This window comes from Haplochromis burtoni, unplaced genomic scaffold, assembly GCF_018398535.1.
Source record: "Haplochromis burtoni strain Fernald_Lab_line unplaced genomic scaffold, NCSU_Asbu1 Contig_68, whole genome shotgun sequence".
In the NCBI taxonomy this organism is placed as follows: domain Eukaryota; kingdom Metazoa; phylum Chordata; class Actinopteri; order Cichliformes; family Cichlidae; genus Haplochromis; species Haplochromis burtoni.
Window position 1 is genome coordinate 2254719 of NW_024582429.1, and position 19613 is coordinate 2274331.

General features: G+C 43.8%; 1 protein-coding gene across 3 annotated transcripts in view; it reads left to right on the forward strand.

Annotated features, from left to right (window-relative positions):
* The window catches only part of LOC102295563 (xylosyltransferase 1), a 37213-nt gene that overhangs the window by 2220 nt on the left and 15380 nt on the right, over positions 1 to 19613 (forward strand). Inside the window, exons 1-5 of one of the 3 annotated variants that reach the window (XM_042221509.1) lie at positions 26 to 395; positions 7918 to 8470; positions 10831 to 10997; positions 12616 to 12818; positions 19265 to 19345. In XM_042221509.1, coding sequence (XP_042077443.1) covers positions 216 to 395; positions 7918 to 8470; positions 10831 to 10997; positions 12616 to 12818; positions 19265 to 19345 — 1184 coding nt within the window. In that variant the 5' untranslated portion in view covers positions 26 to 215. Of the gene's footprint in view, positions 1 to 25; positions 396 to 2887; positions 6044 to 7917; positions 8471 to 10830; positions 10998 to 12615; positions 12819 to 19264; positions 19346 to 19613 lie in introns of those variants that run through there. The other 2 variants (XM_042221510.1, XM_005924122.3) reach the window with 2 other exon arrangements.

Below are 19613 nucleotides of genomic sequence, written 5' to 3' on the forward strand. Positions count from 1 at the left end.
GTGTGTGTGTGTGTGTGTGTGTGTGTGTGTGTTAGCAGGAAGCAGTGTCCCATTTCCAATAAAATATCACTTGCTGGAACTCAGTGAAAACAGCCTCCTCCCCCTGAAACACTGAGTGTGAGCTTTTATGTTTATCTTTGTGAGAACATGTTGGCCCGTTCCTTATAAGCTGTTTGATAACTAAGAGTAGATGTTGGTGTTGTTCTAGAAAATACATGACGTGTTATCCGTGTCAGAGAACAAGAATGTTTACGGGGTCCAAACCGCCACAGTCTGGACTTCTCGGGAGAACACTGATAGCGCCGATTCACCGAAGAGCACTGTGGGAGTCGGTTTGTGATGGTGGGGTGATTGGAAAGGCACAGGACTTATCTCATATTCTGATCGCACTGGAGGTATGACTGTAATGCTGAGCCTGTATTAATGTGGCTGTTGATCCAAGTCGTTCCTCTGTGAGTTGGGAGGATCCTGCGACCTGTCTGTCACAGACTTGGACACGTCAGCCTTTCTGTGCTTATAGACAGAAATAAAACAAGTATATTTAATTCTTTCGTTACTCAGAAATGTCCTATTTTAAATAGTTGGCAGCCTTCAGAAACCTCGATGTTTACATGCAGCGTTATCTACTTTTCTATCGTCTGCACTTCCTGTCAGAGTGGAGCAGAACCACCAGGCTGCGACGGTTCAGGCCAGAGTTGAGGCTCGGTGTGAAATTTGTGGTTTTTATTGTTTACTTGGTTTCCTGTGTTGTAGTTGTGTGTCTTATTTTGAAAAAAATATTTACTCGTTACCATAGTGACCAGAGAGCATTAAGGGGCAGAGGAGGATGTTACTCTCAGTGTTGTTGGTGCATTTATATTATCTGACATTAAAATGGACCGCTGCAATGGTGATAAGCCTTAAACTTGCATTCTTTCCAATGGCCAGCAGGAGGCAGTGACTCTGGTTTCAAAAAGATTTCGGGTTGTATAGAAGTCTGTGTAAAATGACCCTACTTCACCCTCATCTGTGAGCTCAGTAAACACTTTCCTGATCACCTTCTTGTCTCAACCAGTAGTTTAAAGAGCTATTTAATACAACACAATCATGATTTATTCAATTTTTGTCCCATTAGGTTAAACAGGAGCTGCTTTAGCTTCTTAAAAGAGAGTTCAGCCTCATTCGTCCTGTTTCAGTCTTGTTTCTGTTCAAAAAGCTTGCAGGTTTTTTTTTATGTGCCCAAGAGCCAGTTTCAAAATCTTTACCTTTCTTTGTCTTGTGATGTATATATTTAAATATTTAACAGGTTCTAACTGAGGGGACGGCAGCTACATGAATGTTTAATGTTTTCATTAAATATTTTGGGTCTTCCTGGACATCAAACCTCAAAGTTTTTTTTCGTTTTTTTCAGTACAAATCCCCAAAGTTTTTATTTTTATTTTTTTAAAGGTGAATGTTTTCTGGCTTTTTAACTTTTCTATAACATTAACCGCTGGCTGTTGGAACAAGACGAAGATAGCTAGGAACCATCAGACCTGGGACGAGTTGCCCGTAACCCTGGTTACAGTTCTATCTGGACATGTGCAGAAACAGAGGAAACCTGCTTCAGTGAAACACAATCATAGCAGTCGCGTATGAGTGCGGTCCTCCACCTCGAAGGTGTGATGAATGCGGGAGTGGCACCTTTCAGGATCGTAGTGAACACACTTGACTGGATGTTATAAACGAGGCTGCAGTGTGTTGGACGCACACACACACACACACACACACACACACACACACACACACACACACACACACACACACACACACACACACACCCGTTGCTGGAAAGCTGAACACTGCTGGTATTTAAACTCTGAAATCTGCAGCTGTGTCTTCGTGAGGACTTTGACATAAAGCTTTCCCAGGTTGCTGACCGCAGCCTAATCCTGATTCTAACCTGAACTCTTAAATCAAACGTGAACCCTGAGAAAGCCCCGTGAAGCCGTCTGTGCGCACACGTGTACAGTGCTGACCACGCTGTGCGTGTCAGAGCCGATACACACACTAACAGCCAGGTCAGATCAGATTAGAGGATTTCTTTGGATCGTGTTTCTCTGATGGGATTTATACTTTCTAATCTAGTTTAGATTGTACAATAATCCCTAGATGCTGTGTTTGTGTGTCTGTGTGTCCTCGCTTGTATCTCTGCACCGAACATTGTTTAAAAAAGGAGAGTGAGGACAGTTTAAGAGAGTGAGGACAGTAAGGTTTCAGATTAGCAATCTGTCAGTCTGCCTCTCTGATGTGTGCGGCTGATTGTCATGAAGATGAACGTGTGGCGCTCAGGAGTCTCAGATATCCTTTAAACCAGCTGTAAACCTGTGATGGCCCCAGAATGAAACCAATAAGTTGTTCTTAACAGACACAAAGTGAGACGGGAGCTCTGTACGTTTATCTGCCGTCCGTCATGCTTGATGGTGTAATGAGGCTTATTAAGGCTCAGGCAGAACTCGACATCTGTTTCTGGACTTGGTTCAAACTGAGTTTGAGTTTGGGTCATGATGCCATTACGTAAATATTCTAGCGTTGTTTTAAGTTTTTTTTTAAACATCACGATGTTGAGATAAGGGCTCTGTTTTTGGACTTGGTGACAGATATTGAATCTTGATCGTGGACTGGTTTTGGTCTTGGTTCCTGACTCATTGATGCTGACGTGTCTCTATTTTTGGACGTCTTCACAGGGTCGTTGGCTCGGGGGCTGTTTTTGGATCATCAGTGGTTCCATGATGTTGAGATCAGGGTTCTGTTCCTGGACTTGGTTCATTGTGAAACATTTGGGGCTGTGTTTTAGGGTTGGGTGGGGGGGTTGGGTGGGGGCTTTCCAACACCATGATGATGAGATCAGAGCAAAACTTTTGGACTTGATTTCAAAGTGATTTGGGCAAAAGTAAATGTTATAATCTTGGGTCCTGACTCTGTGGTGTAGACGTTGCTGCTTTGTTTTTGGGCCTGGTGTTGGACTTTTGTTGATTATGGTCATTTGCACAATGATTTGAGATCAGGTTTGATCTAAGGTTTGCAGACCCTCTGTTGCAGGGCTGTCCTAGTTATTGAAGATGATTTGTTTGACTCTGATTGTATATTTGTGCTTACAGATGCAGAATTAATTGGGATGATCTGTCTCTCTGATGCTGTTAATGATGCATATACATTTATTTTAAGGAGAAACCTGCAGAGTCTGGTAGCAGTGCCTGAAACCAGCAGAGCAGCTGTAAATTGATGCGATGGTCCAGATCTAATTCAGTATATGTGATTTAGCAGCGTAGACTGCTGTCAGAACCATGAAGCTGCTTTATGTTTTTCTGTATTTTCTTTGATATAATTCTCAGTAAATCTGGCATGGGTGGATGTAAATCCCTGCTGTAATCCTGGGGCGCCCTGTTGGTGCCGGGGTGGTTTCAGCCAGGTTTCACAGCACCATCCTAACCCTCATCACAGTCCATTTAGCTTACTTTCTGTCCATCTGGCTCTGGTTTTCCTTTGTCTCTCAATCTCTCTATTTAGACAGATTACTCCATTTATCTCCTTTGGGACGTGATGCTCTTCTTTGTCAGTTTGTTTCTTCTTTTTTTTTGCTTTGGCAGACTCAGTTTCTTTTTAAAGACGAGATAATGATCATCCTGTATGGATAATAAATTAGCATTCCTAATTAAAAAACCCAAAACTGTCACTCAGTGTCATAGTTTACTAAACTATGATGAATATTATAATTTTACTATTCCCATATTATTGTGTATTTAGTGCCAGTGTGTGTTTTGAGCTACAGTGCACTTATTGCCAAATATAGTAGTCTGATTACTCAGATCTGTTTATTCAGGCCCAGAAAAATCACCAACTGTTGTATTAAGACTGGCCGAATCTGAAAAATATTTTTAATTCATACATCTGGACGCGGCGCCGTCAGAGAAAAACGTTTCTCTCTGACGGCGCCGCGTCCAGATGAACAGAATCAACTTTTGGGGATTTACTTACCTGGATGATTGAACATGCATCAAGACGTGATTCATACAATATTCCCACAAATGTTTAACAGTGAAGAACTGACAGTCTGGTGTCAACGTTGGTCAAACTGTATGAAGTAAACTAGAACATGATCTTAAATCGGATTATTTTCATTGTCACGTTTCGCTGCAAAAAGATGAGGTTGGCTCTTACACTCGATTAAACATGTTAACAAAAACAAACTGCGGTGGTGTAGGAGACTCGATATCATAATCCCATTACCAAGCTATAACATGCTACTCCTACAATCCCACTTCCTAAGTTGGGAAGTCAGTGTCCTGACTGGTGCGTTGAGGTTTTGCAGAAATGTGACCCCGAAACATGTGAATGTGGCAGTCATGGCCTGGGGACCCGTCTGCAGCCATCTGGCAAACAACTGTTCCTGGGAGAAACACGCATTCGCCACAAGCTGGGAATTAACTAAACGTTTTTGAGCTTTTGATGTTTTCTTTTTACTCGCGAGGACGTTCACATGAGCTTGTAGCTCATCATTTTCTTTAAAGCATTTCGTATGTCTTCTGTGTTTAGGCTCCACTTTCATGCAGAAGTGAAATGATCACAGCTTGAATTCAGCATGCGTTAATTACAAAAGACATGAAGATGCAGTAGAAAAACTAGAAACGTCTGCGTAACGGCTCTCGCTGTGAGCCATATAGACATCTACAGGCCTTATGAAACGTACCATCTGTGAGTTCAAACATCTCAGGCACCACGGAAGCTCTTTGCCAACCTTTCCTGCTTCATGGATGGATTTGTAAACATGACCAACATAAGGCAGCCTATAAGATTTTCACTGCCCACCAGTCGGCATTTTCCCGCAGGTATACTGAGGGTAAACACACCTACACAGGAGCTTGATTAATGCATAACCAGAGCTGTGTACAGATGCAGCCTACAGCCATGTGAAAGGGCTCTTTATCGCGTTATATGAAGGTGTTTTCTCGCTCTGTCTGTCACAACACACCAAATCACTGCTGCCAAGAAAACAGCAGCCTCTTTCTACCCTGCCTGTGGGGGGCATTTGAGCAGACGTTAGAGACATCATGTACTGGATATTTGGTAGTTGGAATCATTAAAGAACCATTTGATATGAAAAATGTCCATTTCTGTGGACGGATGCAGACTTTGGTCTGAACTGTAAAAGCAGCAACAGAGACCTGTGGGCTCATTCATAAGACTGAATCATGACTTTATTGTGATTTACTGGGTGATAATAAAGGGTGAAGGTGGCATTTGATGTGAACTGTAGGTCCGTTAGTATCCATGATCATTCTGTGGAGAATTGACTAACTTTGTAGTAAAAGGTAGAAGTTCTGATGTAAACAAACGCCTGCATTTATCTTTGCATGGTCACCTTTGCTGTGTGCCACAACCTTCGCTCACATTTGTGACTTTTGGACCTACATCGTGTTCCTGTTGTGTTGATGTCGTTGGTGGATGTAACAGACCAATCCCACTGGTGACCTGTATAACCAGTCAGGCTTTTAATCCAGTTAAATGTGTAAATGTAAATGTGGCTATTGTGAGGCAGGCGTTTCTAATGTTGTGGCTCACTGGTGCATATCTCGGAGCAGGTGTCTGTGCACTCTCGCCGTTTTTGTCGACACTTCAAGATCTTTTACAAGATGTAGATAAATATGAGGAGCACAGCAGCTTTTCGCTGATAGTCACACATGTGGAAGTGGCTGTTCTGCTCTCACTTCAGAGAATTCCCAGAAAACACCACCGCACATTCTTGTCACCACACCAGATCCAGGCATTCTCAGATTATCCTTATTAGTGTGAACTCGTAATCAACAGATGTCAGAGCAACAGGTCTCTTTCCTCCCACCCTTTCCCTGCCTCGCCCCCGGCGCCCGAGGGAACGGCCTCTCCTGTCTCTTGTGTGTCTCCTTTATCGCGGAGCAGCAGGAGGTCTGAAGGCTTCAATAGGAACCTGCTGAGAAGGAGAGCGGCTGAGAGCAAAGTGACTCACACAGGAGCACCACGAGCAAGAAAGCAGTGACTCAGTCCCTCTGTGAGTGTAAAGAATGATGTCTTTGTAGGTAAGCGGTGGTATTTTAGCTGTGGCCGGTCTCCATGGAAAGCACGGCCCTCTGGGAAAAAACGCTCTGCTTTTCTTTGGAGGTGAATCTGTGAAGGAGAGACAAACTTGTATTATTGTGTCGAGCGAATTACAGCCTGAAACGCTCGAGGACATTTTGGAAAACTCCTGAAACTGCATCAAATCGGCCTCATTACAAAAAACATTTCATTTACAAATCTCTGACTTCTTGTTTGCACTGAAGGAGCTGTTAGGAAAAACATCATCATCATCATCATCATACGCCAGTTTTCTACCTGCTGTTCTGCTTTTTTATGTTTGTAGTCAGTTTGAGTCATTTTGTTAGTGTTTCTGAGCCGAGTGTGTCGGCATCTCGTTTGGTCATTTTTTTGTTTCTTTCTGATAATGTTTTTGTCTGTAAGGTTATGGCTGCTCCAGTCTGCATGCCAAATGTTCTTGGGTAAGATGCGTAACTCCAAGCAGCTCTCCAATGCATCCATCTGAATATGCATGAGTGTGAATGTTGGACAGGAAGCACTTGAATGGGTGAAGGAGGGATGTTGTATAAATCGCTCAGGTGGAGTCGGGAAGCGTTATATAAGAATCTGTCCATTTCCCTTTGTTTTGTTTTTGTGTAACAGTTTTTCCTCTCTGTGGGCATTTTGACATCATTTGTGTGCGTTTGGCCTTCTGTTGTTGTCACTTTGCACTTCTTTGAGGTTTTGTTGCTTTGGTTGTTTTGTGTCTCTGAGATGGCTTTGTGTTTGTGGCTGTTTGGTTTTCATCGTGTTTGGGGTTTTTAGGGGGGGGTCTTTGAGATCTTTTTGTGGTTATTTTGTGTTTGCGTGTAAATTGTTGTCGGCAGGTTAATAAGTTTTTAGACGTTTTTCACAGTTTTCTGTTGAATTTCGAGACTTTGGTCCAGACCGACATATTTCAGAGGTAAGAAAAAACCTCAGTCAGATGTTTCAAGAAAGATGACGAAGAAGGAAAAGAAGCGTGTGTGTGTGAAATCTATCTCTCGCTGTACTCTGGAGGTTTTATTCCTGGATATCACACTTATAATAATGGCAGGAGAGCTGAAAATGTTCACTGCGGCAACACGCACGCACGCACGCACGCACGCACGCACGCACTCTCTTTCCTCTAAGCTGATATTACAGATGAGATAATGAAAGGTTGACTGAGAAGCAGGTGGCAAGAGCTGATATTACTGTCTTCCTGCTGGGGCTTAGTGTGTGTGTGTGCGTGCGTGCGTGTGTGTGTGTGTGTGCGTGTGTGTACTCTTTATCCTGGGAAAGACAGATATGGGGGAGATCTGTGGGATTAAAATACTCATCGAGGTCATGTGGCGATGCTGCTGAAACACAGACGCCCACCAGGCTCTGATTGTAGCGCTGTGGACCCCGGCGTGTGGACGAGTCTTCTGCTCTGTTTTATTGTGATGTGCAGGAACAACATTTTGATTCATTCCAAGGAGATAAACGAGCTCACGTGGGTGTAACACGTGGAGCTCCGTACATTTAACATGTATGTGAAGCAGGGAGAGCCTAAAGGGTCCAAATGTCTTCCTGACTTGAGCTTTGCTCCCGTCCTGTCCAAACTTTCCTTTCTAGCTTCATCACTTTCAGATTTAGCTGGAAGTTATTTATTTCCTTGCAGCTGGTCCACGTCCCTCACTTTAGTATTTGGATTCAAAATGACGATGCAAATTTTCTTGAAAAATGCATCATATAATTGTAAATGGATACACAGCCTGTCTTTGTAACTGTTAAAGAAGAGTTTGCTTTGATTTAATTTATTTAATTTTTGCTTTATGTAAGAACTATATTTGTCATTCCTTGCAGGACGTTTACCACTCGCACCGCCCCAAAGAGAAAGTCCGCCTGGACAGCAACAATAATGAGAACTCGGTCCCCAAAGACTTTGACACCATCGACAGCAACAGCAACCTGGGGGCCCGATCACATAGCCAGCGAGTGCCGGTCGGAAATGCCAAACGTAAGCTAGAAAAGAGCCAAGCGCAAAGCATGCTGGGAAAATCTGCCAACGAGGTCCTCAAGTACCCTCCCATCCAACCGAGAGTGCCGGGCCACAATCGCAACCACACCCACATCCGTAAAGCCCACCCCAAGCTGCCAACGGTTGCAGCGCCGGCTCAGGGGTCCAATCCGGATTCGCCGTTCTACCAGACCAAGAAGCCGGCCTCTCCTCCGCTGCCGCCTGGTCTGGAGGTGAGGAAGGAGCAGCTGCAGTGTGAGATCAGCGGTAAAGAAGCCATTTCAGCTCTTTCCAGAGCCAAGAGCCGGGAGTGCCGGCAGCAGATAGTAGAGGTGTACTGCAAACACAAGGAGGGGACGCTGATGCCCGAGAAAGTTCCTCGCTACTGCCCCGCAGAAGGTAAGATCACATCTCAGTGTGTGCAGGTAACAACAGACGCGTTTCATATTATTCACATAACCAACAACAAAAAACACAAACATCCTTAAATTTAGGTTAAAGGAATGTTTTATTTTCTGCTGCATCAATGTTGTTCAAACCTTCTCTTTGTGAGGGAGAGCCAATCAGAATAAGGGGAGGTGACTGTGTGAACGAAGCTAAAACAGATGAGGATGGAGACGAACTGAGGACCTCTGAATAAAATAAATAGAAAAGTGAATCATAGTCATCCTCATTACTGTCATGAATGGTGAAAAGCCCAAACGCAGGCTCCAGATCGATTTGATGAAGCAGAGGTTGAACGATCTGTTATGTTTATAAAGTCCAAGAATAAAACACAAGGACACAAAGAAGCAGAGAGGCTCAGAGAAACACATGAAACAGGAGGGAGGAAACAGCTGAATCAAAGACACTTTACTGTCAAAATAAAACAGGAAGTAACCTAAACAGAACAACTGACACAGACGAAGACTCGACAAGATGCAGGAAGACACAAAACATCAGACATGCTAAACACTAACACAATCAGATTACAGAGATTACTCGACATTAATGGAGACATGCTTACTCTTACTATGATTGTAGCGCATGTAGACATATTATTCAGTCTGAAAGAAACTAATGTGGCAAAGGTGATAAAATGTTTTTCTTGTTTACATGACATCAGTTACAGTGAAGGTACCAGGGATGGATTGTCATGCATATCTGTGAAAGCGGTGACGGTAACGGTGCCTGTAATCCATGCTTTGGTTTATATAATGAACATGTAGCTTGTGAAGAAGTATATGTATTTAGTATTGTTTATTGTTTGGTGTCTATGAACAGCCGTTTATGCCATCTGAGTATAAATGGTGACATGATGAAGATATAAAGAAAAACATGATAAGTTGATGCATGTCTTTGTTTTTAATACGTTTGCAAATGTCCAAAAATACGAAACTCAGGGTTCAAAACACAGGACGTTTCTTCTTGACCATCTGAAGGATGGATGTGTAGGTGGCATCAAGATGAAAGCTGCCCGCCCTCTTTGTCTGAAGCTGGCATGAAGATATAAAAAGATCACTTTGATAATCTGTAAATTGCACGTTCAGTAATGTGCTCTACCTCGATGTAGCTGACAGCTGCGGTGCTGCGATCCATCGCTTGCAGTCTGCTCCGGGTGTCAGCGCGACTAAATTTCCACGTGTATGAGCACCTCGAGATTTATTCGTAGTCTGCATGTATTAACCTATGATTTTAGGTCTGAAATATCCTTTCATGTTAACATAGTGATTCATTTGTCAGCAAATGAATGGGCGACAGATTTCAAGACAGAAAGGACATGAACAAGTGGCTGCTTTGAAGTGGCAGATTGCAGTAAGTGGAAAAGGGATTTTTGCCTTCCAAATTTACCCTTTCAGAAACATTTTTAACTGAGCACGTGCCGTAGATGCAAAGAGGCATCCCTCACGGGTGCCAGCTCTATTTTCAGGGACTTGAAGCATGAATGGACACAGAGGAGGACGATGCTCATCCAGCATAATTACACCCTAATTAAACAAGCAGTTTGTAGTCTTATTTTTGGAAAGGCTGACTAATGATTTACTCAGGGCCGTTTGAGGGTTAATTTATATGATTATAGGTTGTTTTGATGACACACCAGTGGTTATATCCTCAGAGTGAAGCCGGGCAGGGGTTTGGTTTCAGATTGCCGGGCATGCGTTCGGTCTTTTAAGGAGTTTGGTGTTTCTGTGCACGTCCCTGGGCGTATTTGACGCATCTCTGCCTCTGCGTTCGACTCAGCCGCCTGATTACTGTCATTCCCCCCTCAAACTCCAATCCCAGCATGCTCCACGGCCCAAAAAGGTCACTAATTAAAGCCAAGCAAGCCAAGGCCGGCGGGATGATGAGGAGGCATTAGGCTGTCAGAGCGTTTGTATGTACAAGATTGGGCTCGACCAGCTGCAGACGGCATGACTAGGAAAGGCGGAAGTGAAGAACTGGAGTGAGGAATGGGCTTAGAAGTGACGCTGATGTCTTAAAAAGGAAACGTTCTGCTTATTTCCAGATCCATATTGGTATTTTTGGGGTCTATCGTTGTATGACTGACAGTTAAACACAGCCCTCTTTACCTTACCTGTCTGAATTGAACCATCTTAGCATCAAAAAGCAGAGAAGCAGGAGGATGGATTTTGTTAGTTACTAATTGCTAAAAAAGGACTATTATTCATAAGACCATGAAACTCACCTGCTAGTGTGAAGTGGACGGGAGGAACACTTTTCACACAGGCAGAGATTCATGGATTTATCAGCGAGATGTTAACCGACCTCCTCCTGTCCAGGTAAAGCTAATGTGAACGTACAGTGGGACGAGGACGCCTCCGATGCTTCTCCGCCTGTACGGATCGCCTTCGTCCTGGTCGTCCACGGCCGAGCCTCGCGTCAGTTCCAGCGTCTCTTCAAAGCCATCTACCACACCTCACACTACTACTACATCCACGTGGACCAGGTAGGACTGCTGACCGTCGCCCAGAGCAGGATTTTTTGCAATATCTTAATTTTAATTTATAAATATTACAGTTTTTCACTTAAAAGCTGGAGAAAGTTTGAGACCGGCTTCAAATGATCTGTTAGGGAGGGTCTCCCTGCAGGCTTCCCCGTGGCTGCACTCGTGGGTTTGAAAAGGCTGCTTTCAGTTTTCAGTCATGTATTCCTCGTGAAAAGATCTAAGGTTTAGTCCGTGTGGTTGGTTTATATTCTTAGCTTTTTCTTGTATAAACAGATGAATTCACTTTCTTGTATATACCGCCTTGTTCTTTTGCTCAGGTACTTCCTGTTTGTGTGATCGAGTGTGCTGGGTTGGAAAAGGTCTGATTTGTTTTTTACTTCAGGTTAAACTACTTTGGAAGCACGTCTCTGCTCGGTTTGTTGTTTCAGCCTTGGTGCTTTTAATTCTCGTCACATTTCTTTTAGGTGAACTTGATAAAAAAGTCACGCTTCAAGACAAACCCGTAGGTGGAACGAGGCGGGAATCCCGCTCTGCTACGCTGAGCCGTCAAACTCATTAAAATGTGTGGTTTTAAAAAAGCAGGAAAGAATAACACAGGGAACAAAACGTAATTAATAATTAATAATAATGAATGCCGACACTGGGACAGAGATCTCACTTCTGCAGCAGGACTTGGACTCACTGCAGCTTTAAAGAACAGTTACAGTCAATGAACGTCAGCACAGTCGCCTCAGTCATCAGCAGCTCGTTGCTACCTGAACTTAACACTGTCGTAATTAAGACAACGATCAGAGAACAAACACAAACTGTAGTAATGATGGAGCGTCACAGCGTTTTCTATACTTAATAACACTAATCCTGCAAAACATCTGAACTTAAACAGGTTTCTGATGTAAAGAATGCAGAGACTGTGTCATCTTAAGACTGCTGTTGCTGGTTTAGATCATGTTGTGTAAGCTCCACTATAAATTGTATCTGTTGCATTTTTATTATTTTGAGAGTTTGCGTGGCTTCAGCCTCAAACAGGTCTCCCAGAGGAAACAGATTTCCATCTCTGTGGGACTTCCTGCTACAATAAAAGTTGAATAAATAACACTAACAGTCCCATGAGTCTGTGCACGCTCTGTTGCAAGGTTGTCCACAGTCCTAGCGAGCGCCCCCACCGCCGGGCCGTCACTTTATCTGAATCTGTTATTTTCTTCACGTCTTCAGCTGAGAAGCTTTAAAACTTTGTGCAGCATTAACCGGCTCATAATCAGACTTTTACATCGTAACACGCCACTTTTAGGCAACGTTTCCTGTTCCCTCATTTAAACCTGCACCAAAGCATTTAGCAGCAGTGACTATAAAGCCGGCAGCATGACGCCCAGTCCACATCTCTTGGGACGAGTCCGACACCCTTGATTTCACCGTCTGAAAAATGGAGCTAAATGTGCGTTTATAGTGAGCTTTATAAATCCTGTGGAATGGTTGAGAAAGCAGTTTTGAAGCTCTGTCGATGTCCACAGTAACGAAAGTGTTTGAACTGCTGAAAAAAATCCATCTCCAGTGGATCCCGGGGGGGTGGAGCCTATCACCGCTGTCAGATTTCTTAATTGTGATCCTTTCCCTCTCTCAGAGGTCCAACTACCTCCACAGAGAGGTGGTGTCTCTGGCCAGCCGGTATCCAAACGTGCGGGTGACTCCCTGGAGGATGGCCACCATCTGGGGCGGGGCCAGCCTGTTGACCATGTACCTACGCAGCATGGAGGACCTCCTCAGCATGGCCGACTGGTCCTGGGACTTCTTCATCAATCTCAGCGCTGCAGACTACCCCATCAGGTAAGAGCCTGAGCTGAAGTTTACACCTGATATTAAAACGTGTTTCTTGATGTGATTACAGTGTGAAGATGAGCCCCAGCTGAAAGTGCCTGTAGTTCATGTAGTTTATGTCGAGTTTGCAAATGTGATCTGACTGATTCTGGTGATGTAAGAAAAGGTCAGTTTGCAGAAAAACAAACAGCCTTTGGTGGATAAAACACCACAGATCTGTTTAAAATAGACTGAAGTGGGTGAAATGAGGTTTTAATGAGGCTTTTAATGAGGCTTTTCCAAAACTACCTGCTCACCATTTAATCCCATGAGCAACAGTACCACCACTGCTGGAAGATGTGTCAGACCTAAAGTTGCTCTAAAAGGTCATTACGTGACGACCTTTTATAAAATTTGTAAGTCAGGCTACTTCCTGGTTTGGAGTTGGTTTGCTCCTGAATGTAAAGGCCTGACACTGTCAGTCATCATTTGAAATCCTCTGTTTAAGGAACACAATGGCAGCGTACAGAGTTGTAATTACAGTCAGATCTTCCTGTGAGCTGTGATGCTGATAATCTGTTAACTGGCACATTTCTTTCTGCCAGTGTTTCTTGCTGGCTTCTTCCTTCCTCGTACTTCCTCGGCTGCAGGTGTAGCTTCCCGACTGTACCGCAGGTAGAGAAGATAACCTGCGTACGTTGAGCTTGCTTCGTAGTACAGATGGCTGTGGAAGCTGTGCCACTCATGTCAGCTAACAGCCACTAATCTGCCCAGTCCTGTGGGCCTTGTTTGTTTGAGTTGATGCTCTTGTGGTTTATTGGTAACTTGATCTATACGACTGTAAACCAGAGCGAGCCGTGAGCCTGCAGCTGTGAAGCAGAGCATTTCTTCTTGGCTGTCCCGTGTCTCGGTTTGAAGGGATCGGCAGTGATCAGCAGAAGTCCTGAATTATATGAAGCAGTAACGAGGTTACATAAAGAGGCCGGTGGAGGATACGTTTTGGGTCATCGGTGTGTTTGAACTGGTGCAGGGATGTGAAGCAAGATGAGATCCAGCTGCTTCTCGCCTTCCTGAGTAAACGCCTCAGGCAGGTCTTCTAGCAATTTAGGAGCAGGTGTGAGCTGGCTTTGGGGATGTCAGAGGGTCACAGATGGGTGACGTGTGAAAGGAATCGGCTCTACTGCACTTTAATGCACCTCAGCCAGGATATTGGTTTAAGTTTATCAGGTTTCATTGTGACCTAATCAGTTTCCACAGAGTCCAAAATTAGGTGCAAATCTTAAGAGAAAAGTATGATTGCATGCAGGCGAATCAATAGCCAGTGTCTTTGTGCTCTTTCTGAGTAAGTGTTTATCTGATCCACATTCTTATTTCTTGTAAATATTTATGAATGACTTAAAGTTTTAAACCAGAGTTCAACCCTGGAAGCAGACGAATCTCAGAGCTCACATTTCCACTCAAGCCTGTTCTTAATGTTTTGGCATTCAGAGCTACATCACACAGTTGTTCTAATTGGTTTTAGCTCCATCCATCGCATCCACAGGCATTTGGTATGTGCCTGTGTGACAGAGGCATACCATAGCTTTCTTCTTATTGGCTGCCCCTCATAAACAGAGGGTCGGCGCAGCAGGTGGGTGGAGCTTCTGTTCCTGAGACCTATAACGCCTCTCTATGACACCATATATCGAGAAGAATAAAAACGGCATCAAACAGCATAACAGTATTTGTACGTGTATATAAATATAGAAGCCAAGTTATTAGGTACACTTGTTCAGCTGCATGACCGAAACTCATTTAGTGATGTAGACACAGAAACGCAGGTAGTTTCCACGTCTACTTTGATGTGGCGTGGCTGGTCTGAGTCTTTCAGGATCTGCCGCTCTGGTGGAATTGTCCCACAGGACCATATCTATGGTGTACAGATAATAGTCTGAAAAAGAGAGAAACCAAATTTTCTTTAACGTTTCTTTAAAGATAATCTGTCCTTTGGTCGTTAACAGAAAGAGACAAAATAAGAATCACAGTCTTCACATTCAAGTGAGCTTTTATTCATTTTCCCGCTTTTATAATCTGTGAAAACAGATTGGCTCTGAGCAGTGACCGGCCACGGTCCACAACATGAGCACAACAGTGCAGGCAAATAGCACGATGGCGTGCACGCTCGCAGCACACCAACATGTCATTAGCATGTGGCTGCGGCCCTTGCTAATGACATTCTTCTCTGTGAGGGAAGAAGACACAGCGTTTGTAATGCATCGATCATTTTCTTTGACAAAATCCATGAAAGTTTCCGTCCTGCTTTCCTCTCAGGATGTAAGTCATTTGTTGTATTACCTGCAGCGGTTAGTTTGCTGTTTTAATAGAAATATAAACTATAAATGAACTAATTAAGTCACACACAGCAGAAATCCAAACATAAACAAACCGTGCGTGGAAAAGCAAAGAGAGAGCTGTCACCCTGAAAGGCCTGGGGCTACTCTGGTATTAGCTTTTAAATGGAAAGTTAAAGGTGACTGAAGGTTGTTTAAACTTTACTGGTGGACGGCTGAGCAGCTGAGGTCATTGTTTACTTTGTACACAGTGAAACAGCAAAGTGGTGTTTTCAGATTTCCACACCCTGGAGTCTGGACCGAGAGCTAAAAGCCTCACAGATGCAATCAAATTTATTTACTTCTCCAAATCAGACCTGGAGTCGTAATGCTGACTGTTTAAAGCCAGCGTTCATCTGAACGAAGCAGTTTCTGTGGAGAGCTCCAGACTGATGACACGTGTTCATCTTTCAGTCTTTTTTCTTTCCCATCGTTCTGTCCTCGTGAGCTCACGAGCACCGGCCTGCTGTCCTCCATAACAGCGATGGTTTGAACATGCTTCTGGCTAAAATCCATAACACAGCTGCAGCGTTAGCACCACAGCATCCATCGATCGCTGTGACGTCATGAGCGATGGCGGCTCTCTGTGGAGAGGGGGTCACACAGCTTTCTCTTTCTTCACTTAAACATTCAAACGTTTCTTCCAAATGGCTAAACGGTAAGACTGCAGATCAGTCTCTGCAGTTTTCTCGTAAACTGTTAAAGCAGCAGACGGAAATGTGCATGAGCACAGCAGGAGGGCGCGTCAGGAAGTCCGCTCTGTGAGGAGGACGTTCAGTTAATCGGGACAGAGAGGAGCTCAAAGTGAACCCGTCACACTATTAAATTATTCTTGGACTCTACGAGAGGTGCTTTGGATGAGTCGCAGCTCCTCGTTTATCTTCTCACGGTTCTTTGTGCAGCTCCTCAACTCCTCTTCTAGCCCCTCCCACTTAAAGCACACCACCTTCTGATTGGCTGCCCCTCGTAAGCAGAGTGTTTGTGCAACATGCTTGGATGTTTGCAACATGTCTGTCATAAGTAGACCCGCCCACAAGCATAATCTGATTCTTGTACCCTAATGTGGATCATAATTCATAAAGATGACATCATTTTGAATTTAATCAGACCTGAAACTGGAGATTGAGACCATAAAACCATCAGAAAGGTCACAGATCAGCAGATTCGAGACCTGTTTTCCCGTCAGTCTTAAGATCCACTGTGGAGTTTGTGGTGCCATGAAGTGTCCAGAGTCTGGAGCAGGGGTGAGGAAAGGTTTTGGGAGATGTGGATAAGTAGGGAATGAGTTTATTGATCGCTGGTCCTGATGAACACTGGCAGAATAAGACTATATTGTTCTGACAACGAGATGACGGCTAAACAACAGAGGCTGTGGAAAAATCCGATTTAGCAGAGAGGGGAACGCCCTCATCCAGCTGAGCAGGAAGGTGAAATAAACTTAATGTATGCAGTTCTTTCAGCTTTCGCCGTCACGCTGTCTTTGCACGTGTGTGTTGAACGTTGGCACACTGCAGGGAGTCATGGACGGCCCGTCTATCTGCAGGCAAAAACCTAATCAGATGTTTTTTTTAAAACAAGCTGTAGTGTTTGCATGTAGATTGCGACAAACAGGTTCTTGTTTTTTAAAAAGATAAAGGTATGTTTCCATGAATAATTGGGGCCAGCTGTGGGCCAGCTGTGGGCCAGCTGTAGGCCAGAGGCCACACCGAAGGAAGAGACACAGCACTGCTCTGTGGGATCATGTTTTTATCTTTGTTCTTGGACAAAATAAGAGAAAAAGATGATTTTAGTGTTTTGTCCATGTACTCACCACTGCAGGCCAGTTTGACAGATGTACCAACCCAGTAACTGATCAGCTCAGATTAGGAGCTAAATACAAACGGATGATTTTCCAGCTGTTTATGTTACAAATGTGTCGTTCATACATTTAAGAAACAAATGAAAGAAAACAATCAGACGAGAACATGAAACTCTTCTGTTATTGTTGAGTTTCCTCCTAAAATGATTTATTTATAGTTAAGGTCACATTATTTAGAAAAAAAGGTCGGTGCATATAAACAGTGAGTCAGCAAAGAAACACGAGTTCATGCGTCTCAACACGAAGGGAACAAAACCGTTTCAGCCCTAACAGATGTCAAAGCATCCGAATTCACAGCAGCCCCAAGATACAAGTTCTGCTTCCGAGCGTCCACGCCTGTTTCCAGGTTTGTTTGTTTCTTAGCTAAACGTCACTTACCGACCACCAGCTGTCAAAAAGTGAAATTATTCCTCAGCTAACACATCTGTAAATATAATCTGTACATGTGAGAAATCTTTGGTGATATACGACCAGCTATAGATTGCTGTGCCTCTGCACAGCAGCAACAAAACACGGCCACAAATGCACACATGCACGCCTGCGGTTCGTCTTAACGACTGTAATCAGCTGTAATCAAAGCGATCTGTGCGTCTGCTGTCCTGTCTGCAGCTCGGGCCGACACCAGGCCCACGCTGTGCATGCTGGGAGAGTCGTGTGAGCGTCTCAGCTTCAGGCCTCGCGCTGAAGCCGAGACGCTTCCCCTCGCCTGGAAGAGGAAGTAAACAAACTGGGGCAGCTGTCCCAAAAAACAGCCACGCAGCATCACCTCGATTCCCCTAAATGGAAGATTGTTTTTGCACAGTTTACAACAAGAGCCGCATCCTGCGTCAGCAACAGCATCCTGCTTAGACGTACGGCCGTCAAAGGAATTAAAGTCCTCATCAGACACCTAAATGTTTGGTTTGGTGTTGTTTGTGTTCTTCAGGAGGCCAAAGGCTCATGACATCATGTCAGGATCAGATATGAATGAATTATTACATAATGGGAGACTGAAATAAAATAACATACTTATTTTTATTTTAATCCCCAACAGGAAAGTTGGGAAGTAGAACAGCTCATTATGACAAAATAACTCTAATGAGGTAAAAATCACACAAAAGAATTAAATAGAAAAATAAAGTAAAATGAAATACATGATCGCAGTCAGTAAAAATCTAAATAAAAAACAATCGAACACCATGTAAAGGCTGAATATAGAACTATAAAGTAAAATGGGTCAAAAAGTGCAATAAAGCCAAATAAACAGTTACTAAATACAACAGAGTAGAGAGTAGATGAGAAAACACAATAAATCAGCTCTAGAAGATAAAAATTTGCTCGATGGATGAAATAGAAGAATGAAAACTTCTTGCAGTGTTTCAGTGTCGTCTGATTTGGTGATATGAGCAGCTGAAGTCTGGATGCTTTCAAAAATAGTCCTATGAATAGTTTAAAGTTGGGGTCACGTGACAGGTGGGCTGCTATTATTACACCTGGTGAGCCTGGATTAGGACTGCTGCTGTTTAAAAGTGTTTTCATTTTCTAACGGAGGATATTTAGAGTAATTTTAAAGAGTAACACGACAAAATGAACCGTCTTTTATCTTTGTGAGAGCACGCTGTTGTTTCTGATCGCTTTTATATTATTTTAGTTGATTACTGCAACTTTTCACACGCCAGCTTTTACTGTAACTGTAAAAACAAACACCTAGACTCTGTTTTGGATGAAGCTCCAGCTGACGTGCTTCAGACTCACGTTAGACTAGTTTAATCCGGGTTTGGTTTTAGGTTTTTGTATATCTGATATATTTTCCTTTTCCCCTTTCGTCACGGCAGACTAACTTGCACGATGTTGAGATCAGAGCTCTGCGTTTAGCCGAGATTTGTTAAACTGCTTGCTAACAACAGGGATTAAAAAAAAGGAGACGTTTCATTTTACAGCTCTGACCTGATGATGGCGCCTCAATAAGACTCACAATCATCCTGAGTGGAAATGTGAACATCTTCTCTGCGTAGTTGTCCTAATACTACGTTCTGAACAGCAGCACTGAAGCTCATGGTGACACCACAACATGAACATTATAAACCTTGTTGCTGTCAAACTGCTCGTCTTCTAGACATAAACAGACTGAAACTGTTGATACTCAGGTCCAAACACATAAGTCACAGCAGCGTTCGCAGCATGGGGCCGGGTGTGTTTGTTTCTGTGACCCACACCTCCCGGTCAGATGGAGTCTGATCTGATGATTCACAGCTGTCGTCTCTCCTCAGGACCAACGAGCAGCTGGTGGCTTTCCTGTCCAAATACCGCAGCATGAACTTCATCAAATCTCACGGCAGAGACAACGCACGGTAAGAGAGTCCGCTGCGTGCCCCACGGGCCTTTATTAAAACAGTGCAATGAAGTGAAAAACAAGCTGCACAATAACTCAGCGTAACGTTGGGCTGCGGGCCGAGCTGCTGAACCTGAATCGTGGATTCATGGAACAACGATTTGAAGCTCTCGGCGTTTGTGAGCATGAAGCGGGAGATACTTGGAAATGCTCCTGCGCTTCGAGAAAATGATCCCAAAATTATATCCAAGTTAACCAAAGCTCGGTTCCTAGAAAGCCCTCGAGGG